The 13331-nt window shown below is 40.0% G+C and overlaps 1 protein-coding gene across 2 annotated transcripts in view; it reads right to left on the minus strand.

Annotated features, from left to right (window-relative positions):
- MAP9 (microtubule associated protein 9) overlaps positions 1–6246 on the minus strand; it is a 36345-nt gene extending 30099 nt beyond the window's left edge. For both annotated transcript variants that reach the window (XM_046657298.1, XM_046657297.1), the window contains exons 1-4: positions 6026–6246; positions 5057–5213; positions 4230–4314; positions 2517–2828 (exon numbers count right to left, since the gene is read on the minus strand). In XM_046657298.1, coding sequence (XP_046513254.1) covers positions 2517–2828; positions 4230–4314; positions 5057–5131 — 472 coding nt within the window. In that variant the 5' untranslated portion in view covers positions 5132–5213; positions 6026–6246. The remainder of the gene's footprint in view (positions 1–2516; positions 2829–4229; positions 4315–5056; positions 5214–6025) is intronic.
- Between the last annotated feature and the right edge of the window lie 7085 nt (positions 6247–13331).

Consider the following 13331-nt stretch of genomic DNA (forward strand, 5'->3'; position numbering starts at 1 on the left):
CCTTCTTTCATGAATTATTCACTTATTCATTTATACATTCAAATACTTAATGAATTCTATATGCCTAACACTAACCACTAGCCTCAATTCTTTTCTTCAACCTGAAGAATCTAGGAATAACGATTTTAATATATTTTATACTAAAATTCCACTTCCAGAAGTACGGTTGAGTTTTCAGAAAGAAAAAAAAACATGCCTGTACTCTTTCAACATGCTTTGTCTTATAATCAAACATAAACAATTACCTGTTTTGGTGATTATTTTTATATTACATATACTGAATTGCAAATGGCTAATGATTGTTTAAAAATACAGTATGTACTGCATATTTGTGTATAGCATTTAGAATCCTGGTGCCATCTTGTGGTTAAAAAACAGTATTTCTCTCTTCATTTTAACTTGCCACAGGCTAAAAAAAATGGTATTAAACAGGTGGATTATTGCCGATTATCTACCATAAAGTTCTAATTATATACTTCTACCTATATCTGACCAATTTCTAGCTTCTATATGCTCACATTTTATTAACCTAATGAAAAGATTTTCAGAATCAAGACGAATAGGATAAATAGAATCCACAAAAATAGGTTTCTAAACTCACCTAGGACTAGGAAACGCTGCCTATTCTGTCCTTCTTGAAGAGTCACTGTGCATATTTCTTTATTAATGGTTCCATGAAGTTCTCTCATAAAGAAATCAGTTTATGGGGCTGGCCCTGTGGCCAAGTGGTTAAGTTCGAGTGCTCCGCTTTGGCAGCCCAGGGTTCGGATCCTGGGCGCGGACATGGCACTGCTCATCAGGCCATGTTGAGGCGGCGTCCCACATCCCACAACTAGAAGGACCCACAACTAAAATATACAACTATGTACTGGGGGGATTTGGGGAGGAAAAAACAAAAGAAGATTGGCAACAGTTGTTAGCTCAGGTGCCAATCTGAAAAAAAAAAGAGAAATCAGTTTAAAATTTCTGTAACTTTGTGATTTCCCCATAATATCAATTAACAAACTGTGGAATGCACTTTGGGAAATGGTGAACTATTGGACTATTCACCAAGTTCAATTATGTTCCCCTTCTCTCCATTTTTGATTATACTCTATAAACTGGAAAGGTACATTTTAGCAAGTTAATTCTGTTTCATTATGCCTTGCAAATACATTTTTGGAGAATTTTATAGTTTATGCGACATACCTCAATAGAGTCTCAAAAAAATTCTTACAGCAGGAAAAGCAGGTTTTATCCTCCTCCTCACGAGAACAGTAAAGCTTACACTATTTGCTGAGGTCACACATAATTAATATACAGTGGCTTTTTTCCTAGTATTCCCTGCTCTGTTCATATCTTCTCCTCATTTGAAAGTTAATGGGAATATGGGGGTATGGGAAGGAAGGAGTGGTTCCCTAATACATGTCTGAAAAAGTTTTGTCTGATGTTACCAATGATATGTAATTTGCCAAGTACGAAATATTTACCAGTACAATACTTAATGATGATGTAAATGGAAGAGATTTTTATGAGGGTTAGCATCAACTAAAATTTTTCTATAAAATAGAAAAAGAGGGGCCTGCTCCATGGCCTAGTGGTTAAGTTCAGTGTGCTCTGACAGAGAGGCCCAGGTTTGATTCCTGGGCATGGACCTATACCACTCGATGGCTGTCATACTGTGGTGGTGACCCACATATAAAAAAAAAAAAAAGAGGAAGACTGGTACAGATGTTAGCTCAGAGAAAATCTTCCTCAGCAAAAACAAAAACAAAAACAAAAAAACCAGAAAGAGAAAGACAGGAAGACACCAAACTCTTAACCCTCTATACCCACGTGTCTGTGTGGGGGTCCAAGGGACCTTGGAGGGGTTGGCTCTTGCTTCACTCCATTTTTGCTCCATTGTGCCTAGAGTTTAGAATAATTCTAAAGAAACTACTATGATCCCAGGTCTCACCAGGAAGTTCTCCTCAGGAAAGAGAGTTTTGGTGGATTTTCCTAGGGATAGAGAAACCGAATGGAGATTCTCTTTTCTTAAGGAAAGTCTGGAGGGTTAAACGACAATGGCAACAACAAAACTCTCTCCCTTTAAATATACAAATGTCAAAAAAATATTCTGGCAAATAGCGGCACGGAAATGACTGTTTTAAGGGCTAGTCCCCATGCTGCTATAACTCTAACCTCTGGAGTGAGTTGGATCCGAAAGGATTCCATTGCAGTTCTAGCCTTAAAAATGAAACTGAAGCTCACAGGCCTAGGCAAGGCTGGACCTAGGAGCTTCGGGGGCCCCAGCTGTGGACGACTGAAGGTACTCTGGCCTTCTACCAGCACAGATGCAAGACTGAACACACAAGTGTACATCAGAATTATGGGTTTTCTCTATGGTTCTATTGTCTTGATTTATATCTGTAAAATTGAAAACTTAAGTCCGATTTTTTTTCTTAAATACTTACAAGCTACCATATGAAGGCACTTTGTGATTGATTATCTTAAAAGAAACTTTCAAGAAATGCAGTTATAGGAACCTAACAAATTACCTGAAGATGTGCTTTTGACTGGAAGAATTCGGGGTTTAGGTTTCATTTTAATTTTCTCTTTCTCAATTGCTTGACGTTTATTTTGAGATTCAGATAAGGGATTTATGACCACGTCTTCAGAACCAGCAGGTGCCACTTGCTCATCGTTTTTGATGGAGAATACTGGCTCATCTTTTGTTACGTCCCTGTTCAATTTTTTGGTTTTCAAAAAAGACCGTTTTGGAGAATTCTTTTCTTCATCATCTGATATATGGAAATCATTCATTTTTTTCTTAACTGAATTTTCATCTACTGAGGTGTCAGAAAAATCACCTAAGGAAACCGCAAAATGGAAGAGAAAAAACGTTTTCATTAGCATATTTTAAAGTTTTGAAGGTTACACTAATGAAAAAGATTACCTTAAGGACTAGAAATGAATTTACAACCATGAATAGATGCATTTGTAAAATAGATCTGCAGCTCTGAAAAACAGCTGAGACAGTTTTTATTGGCTATTTATGAAATAAAAATTTCAATTTCATTAATTTATTCAAAACACACTTATTGAATGTGAGCACTGTGCCAAGCACTGCGCTTACTCGAGAAAAACCATCCAAAGGTTCATGAAAATAACCTTCAGCCATGGGACAGTTAAATAAGATTCTGGACTGTAAAGCTCTTATTTGCAAACTTCATTACATAACGTCAGGAACATTTGTAAATGGACGAATTTAACTAGTTATTTGCTAATTACATTTTTTTCTGTAAAAACTTTGGAACTACAACTCCATCCATACTAGAATATTAGATTTTACTATGAAGGAATAAGAAAGAACGCTAACTTAACTACATAGCAATGATTTAACTATTCTTCTGATTATTTTTACAGAGAATATTGAGTTATTCACTGAATATTAAAGCATAAAACACTGAATTTCAAGTTTAGAATTCTGCATTCTTACACCTGAAATCTAATATGTTAATATTTTTATATAATCCAAAGAAACTAAATGAACCATATCAGTACTAATAGACTGGGTTATTAAAACTGAGCCCCTATCACAGCCAAAAAATCTGATTCATAAAAAGCACTATAAAAGTGACTCTGATGTGCACCTAAGTCCAGTTCTACGGGCCCCAGTTATTAACTTGCTGTAGGGTCTCATAGGGTTGATCCTAAAAATGAACTTCTTGTCTCCAATGTGGTTTCCCACTGACTGGCATCCTTTTACTGCAAAGTTGCTGTCAGTTAATGTACACATTCAGAAACAATCAAGGTCAATCATACAACTTTTAGAAAATTATAAGTGGCTTTCTACTCATTAAAACTTTGGAAATCAGGCTGGCCCTGTGGCATAGTACTTAAGCTCAGCTCAGTTAAGCTCAGTGAAGCTCCACTTCAGTAGCCTGGGTTTGCAGGTTCGGATCCAGGGTGTGGAACTACACCACTTGTCAGCCATGTTGTGGTGGTGACCCACATACAAAATAGAGGAAGACTGGAAGAAATGTTAGCTCAGAGCTAATCTTCCTCAAGCAAAAAGAGAAGAAGAGTGGCAACAGATGTTAGCTCAGGGCAAACCTTCCTCAGCAAAAAACCCAAAAGTTGCAAATGTAAAGTCAGTGAATTCACAGGTATTATTTTAACCCAGTGATTTTTTTTTGGAGGGATGGGTTAAATGTAACTAAGGAAACAGAAAGAAGAAAAGTGGTTTACTTTTCCATATTCTCACATACCAATCTCATCACTGTCAAAGTCATCAGAGTATTCGGAACTCCTTTGTCTGGCTGAACGAGCTGTAATTGCTTTTATTAGCTCATCCTGAAATGAGAGAACTAAAATCAATTTCCACCCAAATGTGGAGGCCTCATATTTAGGGTTAATTCTTTAAACAAATGCTTGATTAATAACTGCTGCCAAACTTAGGTTTCAATCATCTAACTAATACCCACCAAAAGCCTAGCTTATGCCATGCACCCAAGCCCTCAGACTCATCAGGGCAGAACATCACAGACAACATCCCTCTCCTCAGGGAGCTCACAATTAAATTGGAGGAGACAGACAATATCAAATAAATTAACTGAGGGGACTCAATTTAGAGAGATTTATTATAAACTGACATTTCAGAAGAAACTGCTACCTATTAAGATCTTTCGTTTCAACATATTGCAGTAACGGATCTCTTCAAAAATGCAAATTTAGAGGCTGAGTTCAAAATTATAGTCACTGGGTACAGAAAACTTAAATGTCATTAAGTTACAACAGAAAAAAAATAAACACTTTATATGGAAATAGCAATTTAAAGTTGCTATTTAACTTGTAAAAGCTGATTTAACTTCTAACTTAGTAAGAACCTAGTATTGCAGCTAGTTTGATAGAAAGCCACACAGAAGAGTTGGTAACACTGGAGCTCAAACACCATCATCTACAAAATCTCAAAAGGAATGCAAGATTTACTCCTGCTTGATAGAGACTGTTCCTAGAATCACTCAGGCCCAGCACTCCTAATACAGTGTTTACCTTGCGAAATCATTCAAAATAAAAACGCTTTGAAATACTTTACCTGGAAAGTAGTTCTCTTGGTGACTTTTGGACTCTTTGTATATGCCAAAGTTGTGCTAAAAACTTCATCAGACATAGTGTTTTCGGTTTTTGTTTTAACTCTTTACCTTTATACAACGGCTAACAAGTGACAGGAATAATTTAACTTCTGATGGGAGCTGAAATATACAAAAAACAAGTTAAACTTTTTTGCATGCTTGAGAATTTCTATTACTACACTTAGTGCCCCCCCAAAAAGCCAAACGAAAACAAGAAAAGCATCACATGAACACTGAGCTACATCTTCACTTAAAAATGTAAAGCGAGTTCTTGCAGAGAAATATAAAATTCTCCTGAGTTTGTTTTCAAAAAGAAATTTTAATTGAAGTTATCCTAAAATAATGCTGCAACTGCTTTACAGATGAGCAAATAAATGACTGCAATAGGTTAAAACAATAAAATGATGCCAATTCAATTAGAAACTGTATTTTTCACGTCTCTGCTATTCAAGAAACATAACATTGCCTCGGAAGCAGTTATACTTACTCAAAAGGCTACCACGAGGATAGTCCTCATAAAAGATATAACTAAAAGCACCGCCAAAAAAAGGAAAAACATTGCTTGCGTACAGCGCTAGGAAAGAAAAAGATCATACTGCTAAACCACAAATGGTAATATTTTTTCCCAGTCACTCTTCCCTCTCACCAAAGCGTTCATAGGACTAGATAAAACACAGCGAAGCCTCCGCGATGAGCTGCATTAAAATCCCTGTGCCAAGGGGCCCGCGATCATCTCTTGCGCTCGGGGCGGAGGCCAGGGGCTCGGCCGCCCGCCGCAACGCGCCCCGGGGGCCGCTCCGGGCCTGGCCGGTGGTGCCCAGGTCACCGCCCGCTCCGCATTGCGCTCCGCCGAGGACCCGGCGCTCTCAAGCCCAAGCTCACCGGGCGCCGTCCCCACCCCGTCCCTCCCCGACTCCCCGTCCCCTGCTCACCCCGCCACTCCTGCGGCGGACTCCCAGCGCCCGTGATGACTGAACAGCTGGCCTTGGGCAGGAACCCCGCGCTCCGGCCTCGACCTGGCGGCCCCGGGAGACGCAGCCCGCAATGGGCGGGACTAAAAACGGAGGTGGGAGGCGGTTGCTAGGAAACAGCGTCTCCGGGAGGAGGTGACTTCCCCACCGCCAGGTCTCTCAGGTACCCAACGCAGTGCTTCTGCCCAACGCGTCGCCCGGCAACCACCCAGACGAAGGAAATGACATCACCGTTCTGAGTCTGCGGAGACGGGTGCTTTATCGGCCGCCTGTGCTTCAGCTCTGGCCTGGGAGCCGGGACCCGGCCAGCACCGCCGGGGCGCCTGGAGCCTCTCGCTCTCCGGCCGAGTGAGCGTCTTTATCCGTAGAGGCCGCGTAAGCCAAAGCACAGTCATCGTTTTGCCACAGTTAAGACATGAAGTTCTGTGAACAGGAATAGTGTACTGACAGATGGGACAGAATAGCGCGATAGCGACGTTTGCAGGCTCGGGAGTGAAACTGCACGTTTGGATCCTGGCGCCCATTCTCTATACCCATGTGATGTCGTGCAAGTTAACGTCTCTTTTGCCCTAGTTTCTTCTTCTGAATACAGGGAGATAATAATAGCAACCTTTAGGGTTGCTGTGAGTACTGAATGAAGTAATACAGGTGGAATACTTGCAAGAGTGCCTGGGACTGCAGTCAGTCAATAATAGATACGCTCTTTACGCAACTCAGCCGCAAAAGACCGGGACGGAAGTCGTCCCCTGTCGATATAGCTGAAAACCCATTCCAAGTGTTTCTGTAGTGTGAAGATTCTCTCTTTGTACACGCAGTGGATAATGTAGTTAAAATCAAACCAGTCAGCAGACAAAATGACCTAATAGCCCCCAAGATCGTGTGTTACTAAAGTCACCAAAATTAACATCATTTAATTAGTATAGGTAATCCTTAAAAAAATAGACAAAAACGCTTCTTTAAAGACTTTGAAATAACATGGATTTCTACTATTTTTAATTTAAAAGAAGCTTAATCTTAGCTAAATTGTCTGAATGAATTCATTGACTAGTAATTAAATTCGCTCCTGGTATTTTTCCCCATATCTCTAAAATTTATTAATTTTCACTTATTCGACAATTATTTATAAGCAAATCACATTGAGATATAAATTTAATAAATCAAAATATTGAAGAACTATTGTGCGTAACAGGAAATGTGAAATTTTGTTGAAAATGTGCTTTTAACAATATTCGCAATGCAACTTTTTAAAACGTGTTCAGTGTATGCTCCACTTGTTGTTGATTGGAAAACTGTTTGATCAACATTTGCTAAATTTTGATGTTTTCAAACATTTTTGAGTCTCTGTATAAAAGAAAGATTTTCCATTCTCACCAGTTACTATCTTTCTGATCATATAAATTGTTAATCAACAAATATGATTCTGTCATAGTACCTGTGCCCAGAGTGAGAAGACAACAGCTATGTTTTCCTTATATGTGAAATACTCATTTACTCATGTTCAAATATTTATGTTTATTCAAAAAAATCTCTGTTCTATTCATTTTTTTCAATCATTTAACTAATATAGTTTTCCTTTAGATATGACTTAAGAAAATAGATTCAAAAAAGTTAATGAAAAAAGCCTTTAGTAGAAGATTCTGTCTTTTCTACAGAACCCACTATATTTTTATTTTCAACTTAATACAAAATAATTAATAAGTGATATCAAGTTATGCCTTACAAAGCTACAGTAAACAAAAAGTTAACCTGAGGTAGTTAACTTCTCCACAAGACCTAAAGAATGGTCTTTCTACTATTCTCCTATCTTAAGTAGAAGAATATTAAATACTTTATTAATATTTTCAGGTAGCTTCAGTATAATATGTTACTAATAACATTGTATAATACCTGAATTAATAGTATGATTTTGTCTAATGTATAGTTTGCAATAAATATACAATTGCTGAATAAAAGAACTCGTGAATAAACGAATAGAATTTTAAAGTGAAAAATGATTTCTGAAACATTCCAAAAGAAATTCACAGATGCTCACTTAAAAAAAAACACACACACACAACATAAAATTTCAGTGACTTATGTAACATTTCCTGTTTGTTTTATTTTTCATTTTTCTAGTATATATTTGATCTCAGATCAAATTTTTGAGCAACCGTTTTCTGAGTTTAATCCCCTTTTCATTTCTGAACCTTGCCTTCACTCACTCATTCATTCATTCATTCGTTCGTTGAGTTCACCTATGTCAATAATATTCAGGGTCAAAGTTCACAAGATTGAAGGTAAATGAGATGAGATCCCTGCCTAAGGATTTTATAGACTAGAGATAGCTGGAAGGCTAAACAAATAATGACTATACATTTTGGTAATTTCTCTGTAGAAGTACAAAGTAAGAAGCTCTCAAGAGAGAGGGAAGAATTCTTCCTGGAGGCTCTAGAAAGTTTTCATAGAGAAAGTAAGTTTGAGTTGGTAAATGAGTTTAGGAAGGATAAGGAAGAAGATAAGGAAGAATCAGAAGTACACTTAAACCAGAGGAAATGGCCTAGGAATATTGAGCCTACCACAAGCATTGTGAGTTTAAGTGTTTGAGCAGAGAGATGCTAATGGTGCTCAGACTGTGCCGCCTAATGGGCATGAGAGGAGACTGAGAAGATCCGTTTCGATATCACAAAGCAACTGAGAAGTGACTCTTCTTCAGAAGTTCCCTGCCCTCACCTCAGCAGGAAAATTGTTTATTGTCCTGTGACTGGCAGCACACTTAGAGACAAACAACCTTGTGCCCACAGGCAGCCCTGGTTGAAAAGATGAAGCATGTGTCTAGCATTTTGAGAAGTGCACTACGGAAGGCAAATCCCCACGGGTGTCAATTGATAACGACTATATTCACATTAAATGTTGAATGCTCAAGTCAGAAGAGAATGAGAGTAAGCACCCAGATACAAGTGCATTTACCAATACCAATGCCGACTTGTGGGATGAGAACAGCAGGAGACTTATTATAGAAGGGAGACATTGGAATCTTGAGGAAAGCCAACCATGACCAACTACACCAGTTAAAAGTGTTTATCAGCTCCTTGTGAACCATGGAATACTGGCCATTGTCAGTCAAATATAAAATGTGTATTCTTTTGGGTTGTTACATAGAGATACATGAATTATTATACAGCAAGAGAAAAATGATTCTTCATTCAAACTCAGAACTTGTCATTCTGAACAAATTGTTTTTGCATCAGAAAAATGTCTTCAGTTAAATGCTCCCTACAGATAGTCTTCTAGACAAAAATGCATGATGTGGGTGGACACTGTCTCTACTACCTATGTATTGCTAACTATACTGTATCTAGTATATTCTTCAACTGTACTCATATTATTTAATTTAGTCTTTATAAAACTCTGTAAAATTGGTCCTTTGTGTCTACATTTACAGATGGGAAAAGGAAGCTATAGAAAAATTAATATTTTTCCCAAGATATTGCAGGTATTAATTGACAGAACCAGAATTTGAACCTGGGCAGGCTGACTCATAACCAGTGCTCTTAACTAACCCCTGTGGTAGGCCCCCCAAAGTCCATGTGCTAATCCCCAGAACCTGTGAATATGTTACCTTACACGTCAAAAAGGATTTTGCAGATATGACTAAATAATCTTAAAATGAGGAGATTATCCTGCATTATCTGGGTGAGCCCAATGCAACCACAGGGGCCCTTACAAGAGAGAGGCAGGAGAGTAAATCAGAAAGAAGATGTGATGACAATGGAAAGAGAGGTTGGAGTGATGCAGGCCCATGCACCAAAATCTGTGGGCAGACTCTTAGAAGCTGGAAAAGACCAGGAAAACACATTCTCCCCTAAAGCTTCCAGAAGATGCACAGCCCTAGTCACCCTTTTAGACTTTTGACCTCCAGAACTGCAAGAGAATAAATGTGTGTTGTTGTAAATTTGTGGTAATTTGCCATGGCAGTAATAGGAAATTAATACAACCTCTATGCCATATTTTTCTTTTCATATCCATGATATTTTCAGGCAAGTTTCTTCTTCTCAGAATGGAAAAAACTAGGCAGTATTTACATAACTCTATGTTGTTATGTCTTATTTCTGTTGGCACCTGCTACACACTGCAGGACAGCAGGGACAATTATGACCTACTCTGGGGCTAAATGCTAGCGTCAGTGTGAAACATGGCTCCCTAGGACATTGACTAGATAATTAATGAATTGCCTTGAAGTAATTGCTGTGGAATTCATATTTTAGTCCATAAGAAAATAGGAAAAACAAGAAAATATCATCACTTGACTATGCTTAAAAAAAGGTAATTTTGGGGGTCCAGCCTATTGGCGCAGTGGTTAAGTTCGCATGTTCTGCTTCGGTGGCCTGGGGTTCACCAGTTTGGATCCTGGGTGTGGATCTACGTACTGCTTATCAAGCCATGCTGTGGCAGGCATCCCACATATACAGTAGAGGAAGATGGGCATGGATGTTAGCTCAGGGCCAGTCTTCCTCAGCAAAAAGAGAGGGATTGGCAGCAGATGTTAGCTCAGGGTTCATCTTCCTCAAAAAGAAAAAAGTAATTTGGGCAGTTAGTTGAAGGATGAATTAGAGGCCAAAGAACTTAGAAGGAGGCAAGAAGGAAGATATCACCCAGGAAGCTACAGCATTTACTCAGGAGAGATGTGACATGTACATGAAATAAGGCAAAGGCAATGAAAATGGAAAAGAGTGGATACATTTAAAAAGTATTTTAAATAATGTGATTGAAAATTTAGCAAAAGGTGTGTGTGCTGGGGGAAGCAAAGAGGAAGGAAGGGCAATATGATGCTGGGTTTGGACTTGGTGAGTTTGAGATGTCTGCGACATATGGGAGTAGGTGTGAGGCTGAGATAATGAGGAGTGAATACAGAAGGGAATGGAGGCTGGTACCCTGGGGAACATCAACCCAGCATGGACAGGGGCTGTAGGAAGCATAGGAAGAGAAATGACTGCCAGAGAAATCGGGAAAGAAACAAAGAAGGAGAATGGTTCATGAATAAGGTAGTGGCCAATGCTGCCTAATAGTCACATAGCTAGAGGTGGAAACTATGAGTTTGCATTTGTCAGTTAGGAGGCCACTGTGACCTGCACCATGCATAGGGGAGAGCAGTTTCAGGAAAGGGTGAGACACATGTGCTGGGACCTGCTCTTACCTTCTCAGGAGAGTCTATTGTGCACATTTAGTCCCAATTCTGTGTTCAGCAACATCAAGTGGGTAGCTTGAAATCAGTCATGACAGAATTACTTAAAATTTGCAAATGCTACAATGCTACAAATCAGGGCATTCTCTCTTACCCACCCACTCCCAGAGTTAAACATTTACCAGCCCTCCACTGGGTGAGAAGGCAGGTGAACCATAATTGCATTAAATCTAGAAATGAATGGGAGATGAGGAAGTGGGGTGGAGAGAGACCAGTATTTTTTCCAGAAGTTAGCGGTAAAGAGAAGGAGAGAGGTACAGTAATATCTCAAAACACAGGTCGGTTTGAAGAAATATTATATTTGTTTGTGAAATGTCCCAGCAAGACTGATTTGGCGTATAGTCTTCATTATGTTTTGAGGTTTTAAGAAATCTTCACATTTAATAGCGTTTCTTATATACAAAACCAAATTATTCTTACTTAGCTCATCTAATGTTTCCTTTCTTTCCTAGTAGCACATGCTGCATAAGATTTCTTTAGGTGGTATTTCTTCCATGTCCTCCTCCCCCTTTCAGTTACTTTTTTGGAATTGCTTGATACCTTCCTCCTTTGTACACTGTCCCTTTGAGACAAATCTGTTTTTGGGATAGAGAAGAAAAATCACTCATTTTCATGTTTTTACACAAACCTTCATGAGTTTTTCTCCTTTGGGAAATCTTTTCCAAAAGGGGAAGGAAATCCTATGGCATGCATTAAAAACTAAGTACCAGAAGATGGCAGCAAAAGATTTAGCACCCGAGAATACAACAGGAACATAGTTATTAATATTTTGAGGATATTTTACTTTGTTTAGAGTGATTAAAAATTACATTGAAAATAAACTACTTTTAAAATCATTTCACTTGTCAAGACGGCGGTGTGAGCAGACGTTGAACTCATCTCCTCCCAAGAACACAACCAGGTTACAAGTATTTTTGGAAAAATGACCCCGGAGAGAAAACTGAAAACTGGATAAAAAGAACCCCCACAATAAGGGACAGTCCTGACTAAGTCAGAAGAGGCAGAAATTCCTGCTGGAGAGGAAAAAAGCCACCTTTGGGAGGAGCAGAGCTTCTTAGCTGGCAGGCGGGAGCCACCCTAAGGTACACAGCCTTCCCTGGAGGAGTAAGGTCCGGAGCTGGGGCGATACTGCTATAAGCATCCTTCAGATGCAGCCCAACTGAGACGGGGGTCTTACTGTCTGGCTTTGCTGGCTGTTAACTGCAGAGAGGATACCCCCAGAAGAGCTATTGGCTGAAAGCTGAAAAGACCCAGGTCTTAAAGGGCCCACGCACAGACTCACTCATTGCAGCAACCTAAAATCACCAGAGAGAGGGCTGACAGTCCTTTGGTGAAAGGAGACTCACCTGGTGGGTTCTGGGGGCATCTTGGTCAGAGGAGGGACCTCTCCGGAGACTGAGACATTGGCGGGAGCCATTGTTCTGAACTTCTCCAGGTGTGCTGACACAGACCCCGGTGGGCACCATTGAGGTTCACCCCTTGGCCTGTTAGCCCAGGGATCTGCCACGCCCACTAGAGCACAGATTTAATCCAGTTCAGCCAGGGCCAGCAACCTGCCCTAGGGACTGGCCCCACCTAACAGCAAGCCCTCAGGCTGCTTTTCAGCCTGCATTGACTAGGTGTCTTGATCCTCTACAGGCAGGCAAGGGTGTCTGCCTCTGTGGGGCAAAGCCTGTGTGAGGACCAGGTGAACTGTGGGGGGCATTGGTGGAGAGGTGGGGGCCTCTTCAGTGCCCCATTGGGGTATGCTCCAGGGGGTTGAGAAGTGTGCATGGACCAGGACTATGTTGACAGTGTGTGTGGTCCTGTGGGGGATGAGGCTTATCAGTGGCAGAAGACCTGTGCTTCACAAATAGCCATAAAAAGGATCAGCCCCACCTTCCAAAGCCTGAAACAATTGAGTGCCTAGGGCCAGCCCCACTCAGCTGCACTCCTAAGAGAACTGACAACAGCCTTGTAGGCCTGAGGCCTATCACAACTGTAAGCCCCTGAGCCTAGCAACCAGCTACACTGGATACCAACCCAATTAAGAGGAAAACTGCAATA

The sequence above is a fragment of the Equus quagga genome, chromosome 3, assembly GCF_021613505.1.
Source record: "Equus quagga isolate Etosha38 chromosome 3, UCLA_HA_Equagga_1.0, whole genome shotgun sequence".
NCBI classification, from domain to species: Eukaryota; Metazoa; Chordata; class Mammalia; order Perissodactyla; family Equidae; genus Equus; species Equus quagga.